Source organism: Fringilla coelebs (genome assembly GCF_963513975.1).
Source record: "Fringilla coelebs genome assembly, chromosome: Z".
NCBI classification, from domain to species: Eukaryota; Metazoa; Chordata; class Aves; order Passeriformes; family Fringillidae; genus Fringilla; species Fringilla coelebs.
This window is the reverse complement of record NC_140031.1, coordinates 21,248,498-21,272,954: the sequence shown is the minus strand read 5'-3', so window position 1 is coordinate 21,272,954 and position 24,457 is coordinate 21,248,498. Positions and strand designations below refer to the sequence as shown.

Below are 24,457 nucleotides of genomic sequence, written 5' to 3'. Positions count from 1 at the left end.
TAGTCCTTCAATATACAAAGCTGGTCCTCAATATATCCAATATTTTAACACTGAATACTACTCTTAAGATTTTATACATGGGAAGCCTTAAGTAAAATAGTGTCAAAACTAAGTATAAAGTTGCTAAGTGCCAACATGGTAGCTGAGAAATACAAGCTGCTGATTAGAGTCTTTAAAACTAGTTCACCTAGTGTTAAACTAGGAAAGACAGTTGCCATTTTATCTACTAAATGGCTACCTCTGGGTAACCATGTATTTCAGCCAAAAACATTTCCAGTTTTTGTCAAAACAAAGCTAGGGAAAAGCACACTGTAGTGCTTGACAAGGCCCAAAACTTTTTCCTGTATTTGCTTTAGAGAACTTGATCTAAGGCAGCAATGCAGGGTGTTTTTTTCCATTTTTTTCCCCTTAAAAATCTATTTAATTGCCTCTGGGATGGAAAGAATAATTGTCACCACCTTATTTTAAGAATAAAAAAACTACCTGAGTTCTACTATTTTAGTTTTCAGTTCCCTACTAATTGGAAAATAACATGCCTATTAACAGCATGTCCTGTATTGCAGGGATGCACAACTCTGCTCGTGACAGCAGATAATTGGGACAGATTTGCTGTATTGCTTCCTCTTCAAAAAGTGAGCCGCAACCAACACAGTCTTTGTTATACTTATAACAAAGTATAAATTGGAGCTTATACTCCAATTCCTAACTCCAAGTGCCTCTAGCAGTACCAGTGCACTCTCTCATCTCATGCCTTTATCAGGTTTTATTTCCTATGGCTGTCTATATATGTACCATGCAAACACACTGCCATGCCAGGTACCCCTTATTATATTTTTTTGAATTTGGATTCCAGGAACTTGTCTCTAAAAGGTCAGTTCTTTTTGAACTGAAGTAGTCTTGTTAGAACCATGATTTTAAAAGGGTTTAAATACTTTTAAAAAAATTAAAATAAGAAAAATAAGCACAAAATGCTAGCCTTTTTTATCAGTCTCATCCCCCTGTCCTGAGATGATGTAAATGCAATACGATTTGCTAAAACTACACTTTTTTTCAAAGGTTTTATTTTTAGTTGATAAAATGCATATGCATGTTTTAGAAGATTTGACAACATTCAAGAAATGCTCAGAGAATTTAAATAATCATTATCACATTTGCAGCTATGTAGGGATTTGATTTTTTCTGTACACATTTTAGAACAGTTGACTGTAAAAACATCAAGAAGTTGGTCAAAAAAAACTCCAGTAAAACTACAAATTTTTTTTCCTCAGCTTTGCTTGATTTCTGAAGAAACTACACAGACTTGTGCAATATCATCATACTCATATGTTCTCTTCAAAAATGTGTCTGTAAGTCTTAGGCCAGAGACACTCTAGAAAGGGGAAAATATTATAAGAGTTGTTATTAGAAAGAACTTTTAATATTATAAAACAGCTATTTTACAACAAAACTGTGCTAATAACTTACCTGCAATCCCTGCACTGAAGACAACAATGTAAGTGCAAGATGGAGGGATGAACTTGGGTGCAGCTTTCCAAGTTGCCTTCCTGAAACTCCACACCAGTGGATGGAATTAGTATTGCACATTTCTAAAACCAGATCCATAGTTCTTTCACTGCTAGAGGAAATCAAAAAACAAGAATAAATCTATGCGCTTTTTTAAGCATTCAAAGACTGCAGACATCTAAAAGCTTGATTATTATTCAGGTTCCTACTAATCAAGATTCATAAATAATTATAAGGTGGCAAGCAGTATTTATTGTAATGCACAGTTATTCAGCTGCAGACAGCTCTCTTTGACACAAGCATCCTGTCATGGGTTTAGCAATACTGGATAACATAATACTTGGATGGACTACAAGTTTTTCATGAGAAGTAGCTGCAGACCAGATAGATGCTTTAGTCTCTGGGCTAAACTTCTATTTAGAATTACTTCATTTAAATGTTTTTCTTGCAACCCTAAAATGACTTGTGATTTAAGTATGAGGTACAATCATAAATAATATTGCAAACAGATGCATGGAATTTCTCTGCAGAATTCTGGCTACCTCCTAGTTTAGTAACTTATTAACAGATCGTGATACAAGTTTTTTAGTTGTAGCTCTTTCCTTGAAGTTTTTTTTAGTATATGTGTTTCAAGTATTTTTGTGTTGCCACAAATTATAGACCAGGTTTAAGTAGCTTCAGGAGAAAGTATGGAAACATAAAATGAGCCACAACTCACCCGCTCAGGAAAAGTAAGAGAATCACGTGACATTGTTACCTGCAATTTGTTATTTTACATGTAATGTCAAAAGGTTCTTCCAAATTTACAGTATCTGGTATTGTCTCCAAAGAAAGCCTTACATCACCGTAACCAGGAGCCTGGGAAGGAAGAAGAATGTATATTCTCAGATGTTGGATAGGGAAACTGAAGTTTTTACTGAAGTTTTAATTTCCTGGAAGAAGTGTGGAATAAGAGAAATCTGAAGAAAGAAGACTGACTGTACTTTTGATTAGTATGGAAATCACAGCAGCTCTCCAACTGATAAAACACCTTCTTCACAGGTTTAACAATTCATCAGATAAGGATGATCTTTATTATTACATTTTCAGGAGAGTTTAAATCCTTAAAGTTTGAATAGCCATATACAGTTCCTGAGAATATCAGCCACCAGTAAAACTTCCCTGCACAAACCCACCACTATTCTACATCCTAAGAAACAAGAGAAAGTGCCATTTTGGTCCTCTCTGTCTCTGCCAAAATAGTTAATTGTAATCAGTTAGGAAGTCACGCAATATGAACAACTGTCAATTATCCATGAGTCAAACACATCTCATATGGTCTACTAATAAACCTATAGTAAATAACTTAGTACCAGCCAGGGATGATTCAAAATAGCCACCTGCAGATCACAAAGCATGTTTAGATTTTCAATCCTCACAAATGACAGATCATGAGGGAAAAATAGGGGGAAAATTTGTCCTGCCTTCCAAGGCTTAGTTATTGTACATGTTTCAATTCTGCTAATAAAAGGATGTAGTGAAAGTTATATTTACAGTGTGATAGAAAGATATTTCCAAAGCAGTCCAGAAAGTCAGTGATTGACAGGCTGGGAACAGGTTTTAGTCACATGAAGTTTGCTACAGACTAATGACAAATGACATTTTAGAAAGCATATTAAACTGGACATTAGAGTAAGCAAAGGCATGTCAAACCAATGGGGACTTAGATTAGCCAAGCAATATGCATTTGGAACTTTGCATAAAAGAGAGGTAATTATTCGGCACTGGAAAAATGCAGATACATTCAGCTGTATCAGGTGACATGGAGTAATTGACTGGAACAATTATATGCATTATACAACATGTAGTTTTCCATTAACATTAGGCTCTTCTTTTACCAGAGATACATTAAGAAAAAAACCAACAAACACAAACCTACAATAAGAGCAGTATTTTAGAGAATAAATTTAGCATCAACTGACCAAATCAAAACAGGATCAGAGTAGATGAGACCTATACCACACCATATCTGTTGAACTCAAAACTGAGATACCTCCAAGAACTGATAGTTAGAGGCCTTGAAGTAACAATGAGAGGAGTAACATAGGTTTTATCCAGAACTAAGGTAATTGCTCATATTATGGAATCAACTAGACAATTTCCTGCTTGTGCTACTCAAGAATGATGTTCTTTAACTTCAGACTGGTTCTAGTGTGGTCCTGTACCACAGCATGTGAAGCACCTTTTGGCATATTGTGGACACCTGCCTGGTTCATTGTCTCCCAAAGAGACTGTAGCTGTGAATTTCAAGATCAAGCCACATTAAACAAACAAACAAAAAAAAACTCCCAAAAACAACCAAACCTACAAATTATGGTGTGTGGATACTTGTTTCAAAGGTGCATTTCTGATCTGACCTGTAATTAGGTCACTTCCCTAAATTTCTTCCCATTCCAAACTGTGACACTTAGGTAATAGTAGGGGTAAAGTTCTCAGCTTGGGTGGGAAACAATGGTTATAGTACTGGCAAATGGATTAAGAGGAAAATTATTAAGGGTGAGGTCTAGAAATTAAATAATCTGATAGCACTTAAAAAATGAGGGGAGAAAAGAGGGAGTTACACTGCAATGCAGAAGGGAAAAAAAACCCACCTGCTGCTTTTCTAAAGACAGATGTTGCTCAAAGTACACAAAATAGTTAGTGTTTTTCTGTTAATCACAAGGCACAACACAATGCATGACCAAAACTGGAGTGTTCAAGTGCATGCTTCACATGCAATGCTCAAGGGCTCAAATAAAAGAGATGCAGAGTGAAACAATATTGATTTAGGGAGGGAAAAGAAATGAGAGAAAAGGTCAGTTGAAAATGAAACTGTTTATTGTTAAAAATAAGCAACAAGTTTCAAAGTAACAGGAGGAACTAAGTTTAGGAAAAGGGCAGTTTCTAATTTCATGGGTTTATGCACACACTCAAGACCTCAATTAAAAATCAAGACTCATTTCAGTGACTTAGTGACTTTTCAGTGACTTTCTTGTGAATTTCCAGGATTGGAAAATTGGCAAGTTTGCTTGCGTAGTTCCAAGTCAGTGTAACTTGCCTACAGAATTGCTCAATGTACTAGCAGCTGGGGACTGGGGCAAAGACAGAGGCAGAGACCCAGTTATAAGCTCTGTAAACTTAGACTGAGATTCAACTGTCAAAAGTTTTTTTTAACTACCCTTCTGTATCTCTCTCACCATCCTTAAGAGAGAAGATGCAAACTAGGTTTAGGCATTAGATGGCTGTGGAGCTGACTTAAGCAAGATAGTAATTACAACTCAAAATTCAAGAACAATTTATAAATAAACTAGAATAGGACAGACTCAATAAAAACTGTGGACATGAAAGATAAATAACATTATGCATAAAAAAATGTTACTCCAAGCTAAAATGCCTGTATGAACTTGGGAGCAACTTCCATATCAAGACCTGGCACATTTAAAGAGGTTCTTTTGTCAGTTTGTTGCCAAATGGTATCCAAGCAGTTCATTTTACTCTAACAAATGTATTTTGCAACACTGATTACTGGATTCTGACAATTAATGTGCTCACTCCATTAACTTATCCACACTTCACTGAAGAAATATATGAAATAACTCTCTAATACATATAGAAAAGTATGAATAAAACATGAGGCTCAGAAAGTAAGCAGCTTGCACTTTTCCAAGTCATTATTAAAATTGTTCACTGAGTTTCCTTAAAAATGAATGCCAAGTTAAATTAATACCTAAGTTAAACTTACCATTCTTTGAAGCTGGCTAGTTTGCAGCCTTCCTCGTTCACCTAGATTAGTTTTCCATACAATGTCTAATTTGCCAATAACTGTTACACCTTTTATTACTCCAGCTTTCTCTGCAAATTCTTGCTTTGGTTTTAGACAGTATAAGTACTGACGTGTATCCATAGGTTGTAAATAAGTCCTTGCGCCAAAAGTAGACTCACTGAAAGGAAAAAAAACACTAGGTCTTAATTTAAACAGCTATTTTGATGATTAAGAACCCAAGTTTTTTTCCCCTATCTCCCACAAGTCTTACTGTATGTGTATGCATAGTTTGAGAATGGTAAAACACTTAGAATATTTTTTGTTTTCACAACAGAGAAGATCTGTAGAATTTATGTGGCACCAAGGACCATGGAGAAATAAAATAACCTGTTCTTCTCAGCAAGAGAGAAATAACATAGAAATTCTCTCTGCTACATTATAATTAATTATCTGGCATCTTAACATTTAAACAAAAATACTGGTAATTTTTGTTCTGCTATTTGCTTTCTCTCACAGTAAATCTCAATGTCATGGGTTAAATCTCAATGTCATGAAACTAAGATTCCTGCTCAGGAGAAAAACCATTACAGTGGATGCTTGGAACTTGGAAAACAAAGTTTTGTTATGCTGCAGGTGAATCCTTCAACAGGCAAGGAGAAGACAGAATTTTCACTTCAGCCCCTACTGCTGAAGCACTCAACCATCACCTCCAAAAACCCAAGCAACAGCAAAGCACAAACAGCCAAAGTTAAATTCACAAGATCTTGTATCCACTGTATTCAGTTATTACGGTATTACGTTTTAAGTAAATTAAATTTATTTTATTTCAGTATGGAAAATTTTTATACTCTATGACTCCATGAGGGTGTACCACTGATCCACCTTGAGTGCTGTCTTGATTTATCATTATTAGAACAACTGAAAACAGTAAGCAGTTTACTGATAGGAAGAAAGGATTAGTCAGATGAGTCCTGTAAGGCTAAGTATGTACACAAAGGTCAGGTCAGAACCAGATCAGGGTTAAATTTTATATAGGAGATACTGAAATAATAGTATGTTTTCATGTTATCATGTCATCATTGTTACAAATTATTTTAGGATTAGGCTGGATATTTCTCTATTAGGTAGAATTTCAGATTTTTAAGAATAGTTTCTATGCAAAGAAAACTGTAACAAATTTTCCAGTTGAACACAGAACAGGACTTTGATCTTTTTTACGCAAGCAAAGACATACAATCCTCCTATTATAGACAAATGACTAATTGACACTTGTATCTCCTGAAATATTAATACAAAGCCTTTCAAAGTCAAATGTCTTGAATGAAAACATACCTTTCCCCTGCTGTGTCAACTGTGTTCAGTTCTGCAACATTGTACATCATAGATGGCTCTAAAGAAACCTTCTCCATAAACATTGGAGAGGTAGTGATATTCTGAATTTGAGCTTCCAGAAACACTTCATCTGTCTGAAAAAAATCAAAAGTTCAAGTTCATGAAAATATGATTAGTGTTATTAAAAAGAGTAGGCAGTCCTATTGTTAAAAAAAGTCACACATGTTTAGTTCATGCCTGCAAATCAAATCAATTAATGCAAGAAAAAACCTTAATCCCAGTAACAATAGGAGCAAAAGTGTTAGTCAACAGATATCTTGCCAAACAATGGATGTGGGATAATTTTGCTGTGTCCTAGCTATTGCTTATTTGTAATGCATTAAATCACCACTTCCCAAGACTTTCATCAACTTAATAGCAACTCAAGCTTTTGTCCAAATTATTAAAAAAATGGAATAAATAGTAAGGAATTGCAGTGCACAAGAACATGCCAAGCCAGATCACTAGTACCATCAAGCTGTATAAAGAAAATCAAGTAAATGTGTGTGTTTTTCTTTAACTGAAGTAAAATAGTTCAGGTACATGCTCTGAGCTTTTATTATTAAATACTAGCATTCTAGCTAAAATGCAAATTCCAGCCCGGTCTCTCACTCAGCTGCATCATGCCAAAGGTTACCAATATTTGTATGCATCCAACAATTTAACTGGTGCTCTACCTTCAGAACATCTGAAGCTAATGCCTCAAGGTGGTATCGAAGGACAAATTCTAGTACAAAAATGAAAGCTATAGACTGTTAAACTTCAGATGATGAAAAACCATGGGACTAGAGAAGTTTTTGCCTCACTTCTTTTGTGGAATTGCAGACCAGTGAAGTCACTTTCCATGTCTAAAAATCCCAGGATAGAATAATTATGGAAGACTCAATCTATTAGAGATATGAGTCCCCAGAAAAGTGAAAACCACAATTAAAGAAGTGCCAGTTAAAAAAAGAGGGATACCAAATTTGCATTTACAACAGTCACTGATTCAGGCCATTGGATTAAGTGATTCTTGTAGGTCTCTTCCAACTGAAATAGTTTATTCAACAGATTAAGATTGAAGCCATTTGAGTATTTTGTTATGATAAATTTTAAGAAAGTACTTTGTGGGAAAGGTGGAACAAAACTTAGAGTTTCTTTTTGATTAGTGTAAATAAATTATTCTTTATATAAATGGAGTCCTGCTTGTAAATTACAAAATAAAAGTGGGACAAAATTGCCAAAATATGTTTTGCCTCAAAAAATTGTGTTAGAAGGAGAAATACAGAATGGTTGTGTAACTTTTTATATTGCTTTATAAACACATTAAATACAAAGCAGCATCTATATAGTAATGAAAACTCTGCAACCTCAACAGGTTACAGAGACACTTCATGCTTGTAGGAACTGGAAATAAACCAAACTAAAACATGGCTCTCAGTAATCATTACTACTACTGCCTGACTGCCACTTGAATTGATATCACTTATATCCCATAAATCCATTGCTCAAAGTTCCCGTTTACCCAAATTTTAGTAGTTTTTGAAACAGCAACCATAGGCAGAAGTTTAGAAAAGCTAATTTGAAAGGGAAAAGAAAAAACAAGCAGCATAATGAAAAAGCAAGTTAGTTTAGTGTTATTCCTAATTTGGTTTAGTATTTCATATTTTTTTTTAATACTTTTCAAAATATGCAGTTTATTTTAGTACAAGGCATGTCAAGTGAAATCAGACTGCAGAAGTAACTCAATCAACTGTTACATGCAGTTAAAATTGTGAAGTGCAGTTCCAGCTAGCCAAAGGAAGGAAGAACATCCAACTGCTGCTCTCTCCTCAAACCCACTGTCTCCACCAACCAGATGTGAAAAATTCCATCACAGCTTACACAAGCAGTGCTGTAGTGAAACCTACATTTCCATGGGTCAAAACCAGAAAAATTTTAGAAGTAAATATATTCTCTTTTCAAATAATAGAAATAATAAAATTTTGTTGAGGTATTTTATTGGAGAATCCCCACAAGAATCTGTAGATATCAAGTTCTAGTTTCAACAATGGGTATTAAAGAAAGAGCTAACCATTTAAGTGATTAGCTGCACATCTAAAGATGAGAACACATCCCTTTATGATATGCAGAACAAACATTGCTTTTCCATTATGTTTGTAAAGAATGTCAATAACAAGCACAGAGACAGTTAAGCAATCAAAAAAGCATACATATTTATAAAAAAATAAATAAAAATTACCACAGAACTGAGGTCACTCTAATGGGAAAATAAAAAAAAGAACACATTAGAGAAATTAGGGTTAAATGTTAAAGAAAAAGGAGGCTAACTTCCAAACAAAATGCATTTCTGCATTTTTTTGCACCATTTAAACAAGATAGCATTAGTAAGACAGAAACAAATAAAAATGGATGCAAACAAAGATGACAACTACATTTCTAATAACTTATAGCTAGTATGGTTACATGATTTACTAGCTTTGCTTCAGAATCAATCCAAAGTAGAGCTTAAGGCACACAAGTCACAGACAAGATATGGTAGAATAAACTGACTCAAAAAAAAGTTAGTTTTTGAGTAAGTTTAAAGTTTGTCCCGAATTTCAATCCATGCAATGGGTTGTACATGAAATGGAAAAACAGTCCTTGTCACCTTATAGATAATTTTAGTATCCTCAGATATAATGTCTCAAAAATAATGGGGTAATGTGTCCTAGCAAAGCTACTATGTTGCAAGTTATAAATAAATTCGGCATAATATAAAGAAAAACTCCTTTTAGAATATTCATGAATCCAAAAACCCAACTTCAATTGCAAACTTTGTTGTCTACCTCCCTGTGCATGCTTGCAGGAACAGAACCTTTTACAGAGCCTTTTTTCAAGGCACATTAAAGTCAGAGAGAGTAATTCAATCCCAGGATTGCAGCAGGTTAGGGCAACAGGGCATGTGTTCTAAGCATAAATTTCAGTGATCAACTCCATTTGGGTGCTACTGCAATATAAGCAATAAGCAAGAAGATTAAGGTTCAGCATCATTCCTTGTCTTAGAAGAAATTAAATTATGGATTATCATTAGACTATTAATAGAAATTAATTTTAGTAACAGACATTATGAATAGCATCACATCCATAATCTTAATGCTAACAGTTTAACTGGTTAGTCAACCTTTAGAGATCTTTAGTTAACTAATAACTGACACGTACCATTTTTTTCTCCCCTGCTCTCAAGGATAATAGTCAGGATGAATTTCTTGGTGCATTCACAGCAATGTAGTATCACACACAATAGCTAACCATAGACTTATTTCTAGGTTTTTAGAAGTTAATTGAATTCTATGGTCACAAGATATAGCAACACTTTATATACTTTCTGAAATTAGACAGCCGTGCTGCTATACCAGTTTGCTAGACAAATGGAAATTGCTTATTTAATATAATCCAAAATAATTTTTAAAACTTTTTTTCAATAAATTGAATAGGTAAGATGGTAATGGGAGTTGCATAAATTCACGAACAAGAAGAACAAAAGATATCAAAGCACCTCCTAAAAACTGTAGAGTGGAAAAGAAAAAGCAAAAAAAACCCTCCAAAACCCAAACCCACATGTACCAGTTCAAACACCAAAGCTTCTCATAGATTTTTACCATCAAGAATTGGTAGCTAATTGAGAGTTAAGTAAGACCCTTATCAAGACCAGTCAGTATAACAACTATGAAAATTAAAAAAAAAAAAATCTATGTAAAAATTTTGCCCAGAATTACTTTAGAGAGGTGCTTCATCACAAACTTTACACATGAAGTATGAAGAGACAGCAAGACAGCACCATTTATAAGATATCTGTCCCTCTTTTCCCTATCACATACTTTACAGCTGAAACAATAATATAATCCACATACAAAATAAGAGATCTGTTTTGCTCCCAGAGAAATTACTTCATTTCTTAGAACTGTTTTTGTTCTTAAATCACAGCAGAAGAAATTTCCAGACATTCTCACTTACAGATAATAGCAATTCTATAAAGGGCTCAGCCAGTGCTATGTGTCTATGCTCCAATCCTGCTCAGGTGCCTCACACCTGGTCAATGTATGGTTTGAAGCCTATGGGTTAAAGACACGTACCAAGTTCTTCCCATAAAGAGACAAAGGCAGACATGTACATATGTCCAAATAAATATGCAAGACATATATAAGGTCATGTAGTTTAGAAGCATTGTGTGCAACTGTCACAAGCCTAAAACTTAAATTACTGAACTGAAGGGTCATAGTTACATAGGGAAAATCTAAATTTAAGTAGTTTAAATTTAAATTTTCCCCACTCTGATAAATTGTCATCTCCTTTACGAACAATTAATCTCCCTTACAATAAGTACTCTATTAGCCTAAACATACAAGCAATAACTGAAAGTATTTCAGTCCATGAGAAACTGAAATATATGCAAAATTGTTAGTCAATTACATTAAGGTCCTGACATCTCTTTTGCCCTTCATCAAAAGCCTATAGATTTTTAAGCTATACAATATCTATCTACCACCGTTTTTCCATTAAAACTAATCAATTTTCTCAGAAAGGTGTACTTACAAAGCTATTTGAATTTAATCTAAGTAACAAACCCAGCATGCCTAAACAAATCTGAATACACACAGTTCTCACCTCTGCATTGTAGAATTTGGTTTTCACATCTAGTGGTTTAAGAACCTGAATGAAATGGAAAAAAAGACAGATTGACAATTGGTTTTTCAGACAACTTTGGCAGACTCTTTTGAAGTACCAGGGACTCTTACTAAAAAGTGTTATTTTTCTTTTCATTTTTTATTTATTTATTTATTCTTTTTATTTATTTATTATTCTTTTATTTTATTAGTGTTATTTTTCTTTTTTATCTTACACATAGCACGTGCATGACAGAATATATGACAGAATCAACTCAAGAGTATATCCTAGCTGCTTATTACTTATACACACTTTACTGCTTTCCTACAAAGGAGTCTCCTCATACTGAAAACAAGTAATTCTCCACCCAAGCACTGGCCTCTTTCAAAACTGCCCAAATCCAGTGCTCTAAGTAGATCTGTGCGTTTAAAATAACACTATATCCATCCTGGGTCCTGCATTTGCTTTCAACTGTGAGCAAGAACTCCTTCAGACTTGTAAATGTCAGAAAACAAAAGTTACTGAGGGCTTCTCTAAACATAAACAAAGCAGAGAACGATCCATTTATTTAGCTTTCATAGCCTTCACTTCCTTCTTGAAAATGCAACTGTTTCAAGAAATTAAAGAAAATCATAATATATAAAATAATAAATCATATTCATCTCTGAGATTCAATTGGCAAAAGAAGAAAACTCAATGATATAAAATATGATTATAAAGTGCTGGTTCTTAATGCTTGAATTTTGTGCATAAAGCTACTGCAGTTCACACATTCAAATATGAAGCATATAGAAAGCGATGTAACTGAAAGAAATTATCTTCTATCATACTTATAAGAAACCAAATTTAAATTCTGTTTCTGAAGACACTTGTTTCCCATTACAAAGGGAAACTTTTTTTGTTTGCATATCACTGCATTCTGAGAGACCTCTTATGTTCCAAGTTGTCAACAAATTTTTTAGCACTGAAGAATTCAAGATCAAAAAGTTGTCTTCACAGATATTCCATCATTTTAAAATGCATGAAGTTCAAATCTTTCAAGTATTCATTGCTATCTTTCCCTAGTAAAAAAAAAAAGGATAAAAAATTTTAATTTAGGTCTTTGTTTGTTGAAAGAAGATTTTTTCTGTCACGTATTTTTCTTCAGTGAGCTTATAAATTTTCCAACTTGCTGAATTTTTTCTCTCTCTTCTGATAAAGAGTCTTTCCATTTATTGCAGTAAATTTCAATTGGGATTCCAGTAAAATACAAAAAATTATTGTGAGGTTCAAAACCACCCAATCCTAGAAGGAATCATTCCTTCTCTATGAAAGCATAATGCTGTTAATTACTTAGAGAAAGCTTTGGAACAGAACAGCACTATCAATCAGTATAAAACTACATATATTGGTTCAAAAAAGAAGCTGATTCAAACCAACTAACACCAGTTCAACTTAAAAGATGCTAGAAAATGTAACTGAAAAATCTGAGAATCTGTAAAAGAGTATTTTTTAATTATAAAATAGCTAGTGACATCTCAATCACTAGCAGCCATGAATTTTCACTGTAAAGACATAGTTCAGTTTTCTGTACCACTCCTTTTTGTTCATTCTCAGATATGCTACTGGTGCTCTATGTCAAATTTAAAAACTAACAGCCAAAATTCTCAGTGCAATGCCTTTCTTATAATGAATCAGAGGGTATTTATAGAACTACAAGGAAGTGTATGTATACTTATGCTTCATTCTTTGAATGAAGGGCTTCATATTTGACAGCTGGCTTCCAATGTTTTGACAATTCAGTTGCCTGTGCTGGGCTCAGTTAAAAACCATGGCAATTATATATGCATGCAGAACCCCCAAAAATCTGCACAAATAAGTTTGCATACAAAATCTAAAGGAGACAAATCTTGTACAAAGCTCTGACAAGAAGAACATTAGGGAACAAGAAAAGATGAGATCTGAAGCTTGCACATGCATGTGTTATGCAATCATAGAAAGCCTAGAGGGGACAGAGAAACAGAACATTGAACAGAGGAAAATCATGGAGAAATGGAAGGGGAAGCAGTGTCATAAGGAAAGCACAACAAAGCACACAAAGACGAAAATTAACTTCAATAAAGATGAAGAAACTCTACAGAGATGCTAGTTTCAGAGCGAGAGAAACACAAAAATTGATATGGAACCATTTTCCCTAGGATTGTCAGAAAACACCTTTGATTATACCTGGCATTTCAAGGCCCAGGACTACTAACAGCACTCAAGTGTTCTTTCTAAAGAATGGCAATTTCCCCTTCTAAAGACTGAAATTATTTTTTTCTGAAGTATCTAGATAGAATACTAGAAAATAGCAAAATGCAATCACCCCATAGTACCATAGAATATCCTGAGTAGGAAGATAACTACAAAGACATCAAGTCCAACCTCTGGCAATATGTGCCTGACAGCACTGTCCAAATGCTTCATGAAAACTTTGTCAGGCTTTTCACTGTGACCACTTCCCTAGGGAGACTGTTCTGGTGTCCAACAACCCTCTGGGTGAAGAACCTTCCCTAGTATCAAACCCAAACCTCCCCTGAAACAACTTTAGGACAAAACTATATAATGCTCCTGTATTACCGGACACTCTGTCAGAGTAGCTAAAAATGTATTCAGTAAAGCATGTCAAGCATCCTCTATTCCATGAAGATCAGTCCAGCAATATCCAAGTCTCAACATATTTCTCTAAAAAATTAAACATCCATGAAATACACATTAAACAGACTCTTTCTTGCCAGAACCAGCCCACAGATTAGTTTCTTGCTTTCCTCAGTCACTCTTACCGCAAGTCTTGAAATTTGTGTGATGGATGAAAAGGTTTAAATTCTGTCAATTACTTCTCTCAGTATTAGATATAACACAATAGATTTCTTTACTTTAATTCCTCTAAAAACCAAACTATTTAATTCCAGTTTAATAAGGTTACACACACCAAAAGAAAAATCAGAATTTTACAATACAAGCTTAGTTGGATGTATCAAAGCCAGAATGACCAACACTTGTTCTATTTAAAAATAGTCATACAACTGTCTGCTATAAAAAGGGACTTTTTAAGAGTACATATTTTTCTCAATAAATTAGTAAAAATTATTAGATGTAATATTTATTAGTTCTGAGATGTTTAACTGTGTGGTAATTGGAAAACATCAGTTTGTGTGAAGTTTGAAGCAGTGATACTGAATGGTTCACTTTTAAAAGGGAATGGATTTTTGGTACATAAAAGTGCTTATGAAGTATCAAATGTTTTAAAATACGTTTTCCAGACTCACACACTTACTAAAAGTAGAGTAAAATACTTCACAAAATACCTGAAATTTGAAGAACTTTCTGAAGTACATCTTCTCTCCAGTCTGCGTAGTATAACTTACTGCACAAACTAAGCTGAAAAAAACAAATTAAAAAAAGCTGTGTTACTTTAAATCTTGTGCTATATCAAAAGCAGAATAGCATGCATGTACTTCAGTTTCATTTAAACTCATTTAATAATAGAAAAAGTTAAAATTTTACATGTGTGTTCCTATCTCCTTTACTTCATGATGGATCACATCATCAATGCAACAGTCAGGTTTAAGTTCTGCCACTGCAGCGCTAGAAGCTGAAAGGTTCAAACGCTGAGAACTTGTCTGAAGATCAGCCTGGGGATGGAAAAACACGGCATCAGTTAGAACTACAGTCGTTTAACCTGTGTTAAAGAAAAGTAACTTATGTTATAAAGTACTAGGTTTCACTGAGCATTTTCTATCCTACACGCTTTCACATATTCTAAGAGCTCAGTTGGTCAGAGCAACACCAAGGCTGTGGGCTTGATCCTTGTGCGGGCTACTGACTTAAGAGGTGGAGTTACTCATCCTTGTGGGTCCCTTCCAGCTCAGAATATTCTGTGTTATTCTTGACTCAGACACCTTCTGTGATATATATTAAGGTGATGAGACACTTACAAAGCTAAAGACAAGTTGTAAAACATATAAATAGTCCAGTCCTTTACCACACAGCTTACAAAATCTCTATTTATTTTTTACATTGAATTCCACAATGACTTCTGAAATTTTTACTCTGTTTTATTTGTTCAGTAAACACAAAACCCCAATTGTCTAGAAAATAATTAATACAATATACAGATCAGTGTATGCTTCACAGGGAACTGAAGATCTCATTGAAAATGAACATAAGTGAATGTAACCCCATTTTTTAGCTGTGGAAGTTTTGCTACACCAATTGTTCAGAGAAGTTTTAAATAGAAGGGTGCATGTCTAAAGAAGGTCAGTGGAGGTAGGGGTGTTTAGCCTGGAGAAAAAGGCTCAAGAGAGGAACTTTACTGCTCTCTGCAACTACGTGAAAGAAGACTGTAGCCAGGTGTGAGCTGATCTCTTCCAAGAAATAACAAACAATTGGAGGAAGAGGAAATGGCCTCAAGTTGCACCAGGAGAGGTTTAGATTGGATAGCAGGAACAATTTCTTCATGAAAAGGGTTGTCAAGCATTGAACAGGCTGCCCAGGGAAGTGATTGAGCCACCATCCCTGCAGGGGACTGTGCAGATGTGGAACTTATGGACACAGTTTAACAATGGACTTGGCAAGGCTGGGTTTACAGTTCCATTTGGTGACCTCAGAGGTCTTTTCCAACCTAAACACTATGGTAATATATATAAATATATAACAATACACTATGATAATATATAACGCTGCAATAAATCCAGTTTTTTACACAATCCTAGTTTTTCATTTTAATCTTTGAAGATTTCTATAATAATTGCTATTTTATGCAATTATTATAGAATTATAATTCCATTCTATTATAATAATTCTATTCTTACTCCTTCCAATTTCCAGGTACATATTCTGGATTGGAAAAGGGGACATATATTTCCTAAAGACTCTGTATTAGCGTTAAACATACAATATATTCTCAGAAAATATAATAATTGTGTTTTATTTTTTAGAAGTCTTTTATAAGTAGGTTTTCTTCACATACCTTCACCAGTATGTCCTTGACAACTTGATTGCTATCATTGTGCACACTAATATAACTGGAAAATGTCTCTCCCAGAAATATATTTCTGTATTTCAGGAATAAAATAAAATAAAATAAAATAAAATAAAATAAAATAAAATAAAATAAAATAAAATAAAATAAAATAAAATAAAATAAAATAAAATAAAATAAAATAAAATAAAATAAAATAAAATAAAGAAAATATTTTTAGTAACAGTTATTAAAAACCAGAACATTTCACTGAAACATTTTTAAGTTCACACACATACACATTTGCCAGATCAAACCATAGAAGAAAACTGGCATTTGCGCACCCATACTTCCGAAATCATCTTCTCAGACAAACAGTTTTAAAAGAGAACAAACAAATCAGAATTGTTTCTAGCTAAAAGTCTGACAGGAATAAGAAGATGGCTTTCACTACCTACAAAAATCACAGCAGTAAACTCTGTTAGTATAACACGTGATTTATAGTAGTGCATTACCTTAGAAATTCACCCACAGCTGAAAATCTCTTTCAACTTTCAGTGCTTATTAGGTTCAGTCAGGCTACAGACATAAAACATCAGGCAGCACACACATATATATTTATAAATCAAGCCACATATTATTTTTAAATGACTGCACATCTCGTTCCAAAACAATGGTATTCAAACAGAAAGAGAAGTACGAATCCTAAACCAAATGAATCCTAAATTGCATATTACAGTTACAATCATTTATTCTTACCCAAAATTTTGAGGCAAAGTCAGCATCTCTCCTAACATCAAAGTTTCAGCCCCCTTTACAGTAGAAGGATCATCTTTCATGAGCTGGTTGAATAGATTACCTGTAAAAATATCAAGTTCCTATTAATTAAATATTTGCTAGGTCCAAAGTTTCGTCTACATTTAAGTTAGCCATGTAATCACTTACTCAGATGTAGTTTATAAGTTTATAAGTTATAACTTAACTTCAAGCCACTTGTGTCCAATAATTTACTCAGTATATACATACTGAAGTGCACAATCCGAAAGGCATCGCTCAAATTAACACTGAATTTTGAGAGAAATTCTATCTATCTAAACCACATTACATAACAGAAGTAATCAACCTCACTTCCTTCCCCTGCTTGCTTTGTATTTCCACACAATCTTCCTTCTTGAATCTTTCCTTTGACTCTCTTATACTTGACTTCAAGACTTCAACTATTTCTGGGAGACAACCCAGGGATTTCCAATTCATGATGGCACACCAAGCATAATGCAAGTCAAAACCAGTGATTCTTGCAAGATTGTTTTGCCACAAAACTTTCATGTGTTGGTTCTAACTACCAGGGCCTTTTCTCCAAATTAAAAAAAAATATAGTAATGCCAATCTTTCTCCACTTACACATTCCCTCACAGAAATTCATCTCACTGTGTATATCAATTGCTCAAACTTTGAGTTCATGAGTTTGTTTGGGTATCATCACTAATCTTTCAGAGATACAGGTCAAGAGATATAGAGTGCATCTTGGTACTTTCCTTTAGCTATTACCAAATCTTAAGTATACTGCTGTTTCAGGTAAGAGTCTATGCGAGGTCATGGCTCCTCTAAGTGTTAGATGTTCACACTGCTTAAACTTGGTAAAACATACATAATAATCAATCAGCAGAAAAGACTTACCTGGCAAATCTCTTTCTTCACAAGTCACTGGAATATTAGTGAACAAGGTAGGTTTGGTTAGTCTCATCACTGCAAAAAAAAAAAAAAAAATTGGTCAATCAAACACAATCAAACAACTATTTTTAATTTTGTTTTTCAACTTCCACAAGAAAAACCAAAACCACCTGACAAATCACAACCACCAAGTAAGTCTCAGCCTGAAAAAGGATCACATGGCTTTTCGCAATATGAAAAAAACCTCCCTGCTATTCTAAGATCCAAGAATGCCATTGCTTTCTCTTCCTTTCTATCCTGGTGAACTAACCTACTCATCTACTGCTTTCAATTTGATATGCTAAAGGTCTTACACCTGCTACAGCATTAAGTGCTTTGTGGTCTCTAGAAGTGTATCCGTTTCATTTGTTTGCAGACTTTTCCAGCTTAAGTGCCTGTGATCCTTGTTGCCCTAGAATGAGACATGACGACTCGTACGGACCCTTTCAGTCAAACACCAGTCTATTAGAAATTGCATTAACATCTTAACCTATAACACTTACACAAGGTAGAGTTACAATACTAAAAACCTACATTATTTATACCAATGCTTTTTCTCTAAGTCTCAAACTTTAAACTCAAACCAGTAAAACCAGCACAAAAACTTCATGGAAACACAACAAAGCTATTTTATTGATACTGACAAAATCAAAATCATTAAGATTTTCCTATTAAAAAACCACTACTTCAAGAAAGTGGTATTTTCAAAGGCTATTTTAACTCACACTCAAAATTACATTATTTTCACTTAAATAATGGATTTAAGGTGTTATTACTTAAAAGAATGTCTCCCTCTTCAAATTAACCGAAGGCCCTAAACTTATATATAGCTTATTATATAGGAAGGCATTCATATGAAACAAAATTGAGCATTTGTAATCTTAGGTGTTCATCTGAATATGTAAAAACCGTTAGGGCTTTTTTCTTTGAAACTTAACAAACATAACACCAACTAAAACTAAAAAATAAACCAAAAGGATTTCTCTTGATTGCAACAAGTTAATCAATACTTTTGCACTGACACAGGTATGGTGAGTTTATTTTTTGAACAGCTATTGTGTCCAGACAGCATTTGCTGTTCCCAGTGGTGTATTCAATCACTTTGATAGACACTTGGGTACAGTGGGATGTATTGGTTCACAAAAACCTAAGCTACCACAGAGCAGACCTATACAAATTAACACTGACAAAAACAATTCCCACCTTCCATATGAAAAAAACCAGAGAATATATTCTCTTGGTTATGGTGAACTTCGAAGAGTAAGAACCATGAGGTATATTAAATGAATCCCAAGATATATAAAATAAACAGTGAACCACATTCAACATTGAAAATGAAAAAGAAAAGATACTGAATTATACATACTTATGAATTAAGAATTCCTCAAAGAGAAAATGAAATCCTGGATTACCAGTGCTAACCAAGACTGTAGTAATTCTGCAGAGCAATCAAACGTGGTGTTCACTCTTGTAAGACCTCAGTTACCAGCTGAAGTGCTCACAGCTAGCAGTGCATCTACTATTATTTCCATACAAGCCAACCCAAAGCAGCACAAAGCTGGCAGCTACAGTGACAACAATCTCTCCATCTGTTTAGTAAAATGTTTGTTTAGCTCTTTTGTCAGTATATCAAATTAATCTAGTGGGACTGTATTATTGGCATTATCCAATTTTATTCAAATTCACACTATGCCTATATAACTAGTATTTGCTGTTTCTAAAGAAAATAAATTTTATAAATAAATGTATACATAATAAATAAATACATTACAGAATGAAGTCAAAACAAATGATGATAGGTATATTATCACATTTATTAGAAGTACTAAATTATTGTTAGAAAATGTATCATATCTTCTAAGATCCTAGATACAAAATACATAAAATAGAACTCAAATCACACTGCATTTTATTTCATTTTATCTTCAAAAATGCTGACGCACAAAAAAATTTTGTTACTATTAATGTTGAGCTCAGAAATGTAATGTCAGTGAAAAAATCATCTATATAGGCTTTAAAACTAATAACAACCCTCACTTATACTGCAGTTATAATGCAGTCTAGACAGCATTTTGCATCAATTTTGCTAAGTGGTCATATTAAATGTCACCAAAACCTTAAACATAAATATAAGACACCTACAAATGTCTTAAAATTCAAAGTTTAAAAATACATGTCAATGACTCAAATGGAGAAATTTTTATCTAGAAAAATTGTAATGCATATAATAAAATATAATTATTCAACACAAGGATGTTATTAGAATGTTAAGTCTGAGGGGAATTCACTTGTTTTTTTACAGAGGGATCTCTGTTATGTTTAGGTACACTTTGGTGTGAGTGGCAATAATGACAATCTAATAATCTACAAATACGGTTTTCCCTCTTTTCCAGATGCTACAGACCTTGACCTCCAGCTACATCAAAACTATCAAGAATTAGCAGGAGTGCAAATGCATAACCTTGCAGTCATATTGATCCAGTTTAACTTCTCTACTGACCCTCCAAAGTTTCAACTCAGCAGGGACAGCACGACCTTGGAACACTTCATTCTTTTAGGAGACCAAAAGTCATCCTGAACTCTGCCTTTTATGACCATAAAAGGTATTCAAATTCTCAAAGACAAGAGGTTTCAGATAGATGTCTCATTTCTTAATTTCCTCACTTTTACCTGGAAGCTAGTGTTTTCTTGTCCCCAAATATAATTAGAGACAAAAGAACAGAAACATCAGGAAAAGAAATTATCAAAGGCATAAAACAGCAATCACCAAGTTGTTCATTATTTTTCAGTCCACAGCTTCCACTGAAGTTATCATTAATACTTCTGTGAAAATACAGCTACCATTACTAAGACAGCGCATATATCCCACATAAAGTAAGTTTTTATTTCATGGCAGTGATATGCCATCATTAAAAAAAACTCACAGACTACTTTCAAGAGATAATCAGATCTTGAAAATCTTAATGTCAGTTACAGCTATTATAGCAATTATTACAACACACTTAAAAATACCTTTCCTTCTCCTAATTCCAATGAAGCAGAGAGGACATACTTTGCTTAATTGAAAGTATTAATTTTATTATCTGACATAGCTTGACACAATAGTCTGGAATTTTTACTTTAATTTTTTCCTTTAGACCACCAAGGTAGAGAAAAGCTATAAAACACAGTACTAAGCCAAACAGAAACTTACTAATCTTAACAGAACCATAAGTCTTGAGGCAAAACAAAGTTAAAGAAATATATCATTATAGTTAGAAAACCATAGCAAAGTAACATAAGTAGTTTTCTTACTGTTAATTTCGCTGTTGTTCTAAGGTCTATATATTCTAAAGTCCTTACAACCTTTAGTATTTCTGACAGTAAAGTTATTATTAACCTATATTTGAAGTTATAAACTAAATATAATTCCATATTTATGTACAAGCAAATTCATTTTATCTGTAAGGCTTAGCTTTTCCCTGAGAATACTTCTAACATATTCACAGTATAATATATCACAGAAAATCCATATCTGTCCCACAGATCTTTGGATAGTAGCATTGCAAGATGGCAATTCATTCTGTTTAATGAGTCTATTTAATTTTATCCATATGTCCTCCAAATTCTGGTTTTTACAAAGAGACTGTTCAATTGTCCACTTGGCTCTACAAAATGCATGCAGCTTTAGTCTTTCCAAACTATTCTGCAGTTCTTGAGATAAAGGATGAATCTTTTCTCTGAGTTTAGCTCTAGGGAGAGAGACACTCCAAGATCTTTTCAATTTTTGTTTTCCATTAGGCGGTGGTTCTCCTTGACAGTCCAAGTTAATTGATCTGTGAGCAGCCTGTGCTTGGATTAAAGTCGGGCCATGTTTCATGCTAGAGTGAAACTCAAGGAGACTTTTTGTGCAGTCATAATCAGGAGATCCTGTAACATATTCTGAAGGTGGAGAAAGTTGTTCCAATTCTTCCACTTCCTCACAAGAAATAACAGGTGCCTGCTTTTTTGGTTTGAGTGGAAGTCTGTGTATATCATTTGGAAACCAGGGTGCAAATCTTGGTAATTGGCGAATGGGAAAATCCTTCACTGCTGCTTCTGCAAATTTCTGCAGTTTTATTAGATCTCTCTGATGTGGTCGATAGTGCAAGACCACTTCCATGCTTGAACAGTAGGAATCCAGTGATTCTTAGGAAAACAGTCTCTTGACAATGATTCTTGTATCTAGACTGAAACATCTTATTTACAAGAATTTCCTTGCCCCATGATGCATAGATCAGTGGAAAACAGGACCTAAAGCGGAAGTATTATAAAACAATGAGATACTACCATATTAAGACAAACTTTGCTAGGATATTATTCAAGAAAGAAATAGGTAGTAAAAATATGTGAGATATATATCAGAACATTCTATTTTATTTAGGCTGAACATTAATGGCTGTATTCCATCATTACCAGTGCAACTTCAGTACACTGAACATTATCCACATGCAGACTGCTTACACAAAACAGTCCTTTTCCAAGAGAACTCTTTTACTGTCACCATCTCACACTTGCCATCCGTCACTATTCTGGTTATATTGTGATGATGCATATTAAAAGACACACAATTACTTCTGCCTATTTTCTCAAATTTAGCAGACTTTTTGTCCAATATATCATCACTTTTAGCAGTGGCACATAAAGTAACTAGAAAACACATATGTCCCAAAATAGTACCAACTGTTACAGTAATTTTTAAAGTGAAAAGTTGAAAGGGAAGTGCTCTAGGCAAATTAAACCTGCCTGCTTCCATTTTGTATCAGAACTACACATTTTTAGCCTCAAAGCTTCCAAGCATTACATGCAACTATGCTTTAATCCTTAAGGAGCTGATTATTTATTAATTTATTAGACTTTTGCTTAATAAGCAACTTATTAAGTTTTCAAAGGCTTTATACTTCCATACAAAGATTATATTAAATTTAGAAGCATGGTGAAGGGAGAACTACACTATTATGAAACATAAGTAAAACATGCACAGTGTTGTTCTCCTATTTCCTACCTTCTCCCCCTTTCCCCCTGCACACACAAAAAAATTGCAATCATTTCACACTCCCTAATGGAGAGCAGTAACATACATGATATTAAAAAAAAAAATGTAGGATTGCCACTGTCAAGATTTTGTTTAATACAGTAGTCACAATGCAACAAATCCCCACACCTTCCCCACTTCTACAAAAACTACAAACTGAATTAAATTCAATACAAAACGAAGGATGACACTGATTTCTTATAAAAGCAAAATGATCCACCATAAAGCTTTTTACTTTGAATTAACTATTACCAAAATGCATTTGAGAGCTGCTGATATTTCATGTTCGTATGTTTTTTGCCCTTATTGCACATGTGCATATGCATTTGAAAAGAGCTTGCTGAGCTTTGAACTATGGTTAACAGATTTTATCAGCATATGGAGACATCATTGGAAACTTTGTCCAGGAGAATTTTAAAACGAGAAGATGGTCTCTGAAATTACTCATACCTGCACTACCTTATCCACCTGGGCAGCCTCCCTGATCTAGAATGTTTGCAGAGGTGAGATTCTAACCAGCTCTTCAATACATGTACATAACTAGCAGCACTTATGATCCAGTAATGATCAAATTCTTCACAGGGCTCTCTTGATTTTTACATTAATTTTGGAGGCATGCAAGTGACCCACACAACTGAATTTTCACTCTGTGATCCCCGAATTAAGGAGGTAAGCCTCGTAATTGCACATTGAGCATGAGGTGAAAAGGGCAAAAGCGATCCTAAGGGGAATCAACTGCGTTGGAAAAGACGACTGAGATCATGGAATCCAACGTAAAACCGAACAACGCCTTGTTAAATAGACCCTGGCATCAAGTGCCACGTCCAGTCTTTCCTTAAATACCTTCCGGGACGGTGACTCCACTACCTCCCTGGGCAGCCCACGCCAGTGTCTAATCACCTTTCCTGCGAAGGAATACCTCCTAACGCACCATCTAAACCTCCCCTGACGCAGTTTAAGACTATGTCCTCTCGCCTGAAAAACAAACAAACAAGAGGCAGCAGGAGAACTCCAAAGGAAATTATAGTTGAGCATTTTCTTTGAAGCCTTCTGCAAAGCACTGACACAGCCGCGCTGAGCCCCTCACGCTACGTGCACACCCTGTGGTGAGCACGGCGCGGCGGAACAGCCCTCACCGCTCCCTTATGCCCTCGGGCACCGAGCGCCGCGGGCCCCGAGCGCCGGGCCGCTCCCTGCTCCACCTCCTTCTAAACCGGGGGGAGAGCCACCCTCGGCTGCAGATCAGACACGCTGTTTCACCACCGAATCGGGGCGGGAACCGGTGGAGCCGCGCTGTTGGTACCTTTCAGAGCCAGCAAATGCTCCTGCTTGGGCTGGTTGACGTCCATGGCCTTCACCCCGCGGGATGGCCGGCGGAGCGGGAGGAGACACGCAGACTGCGGCGGCAGCAGGCACGGCTGTCCCAGGCTGC

The 24,457-nt window shown here is 34.8% G+C and overlaps 1 protein-coding gene across 4 annotated transcripts; it reads right to left on the bottom strand.

The window, feature by feature from the left end:
* Positions 1–14: 14 nt before the first annotated feature.
* Positions 15–24,451, bottom strand: TRAPPC13 (trafficking protein particle complex subunit 13). Of its 4 annotated transcripts, none has more exons than XM_084225926.1 (13): positions 24,329–24,451; positions 17,940–18,008; positions 17,022–17,121; positions 16,272–16,356; positions 14,807–14,934; positions 14,608–14,680; positions 11,282–11,326; positions 8,877–8,894; positions 6,617–6,750; positions 5,264–5,462; positions 2,261–2,361; positions 1,465–1,615; positions 15–1,369 (listed from the first exon to the last, which is right to left on the bottom strand). In XM_084225926.1, the coding sequence occupies exons 1-13, from the start codon at positions 24,372–24,374 to the stop codon at positions 1,265–1,267; spliced, it is 1,254 nt and encodes a 417-aa protein (XP_084082052.1). In that variant the 5' UTR covers positions 24,375–24,451; the 3' UTR covers positions 15–1,264. The 4 variants fall into 4 exon arrangements, with proteins under 4 accessions (XP_084082052.1, XP_084082053.1, XP_084082054.1 ...); XM_084225927.1 differs by having other exon boundaries at positions 1,465–1,612; XM_084225928.1 differs by lacking the exon at positions 8,877–8,894.
* Positions 24,452–24,457: the final 6 nt, after the last annotated feature.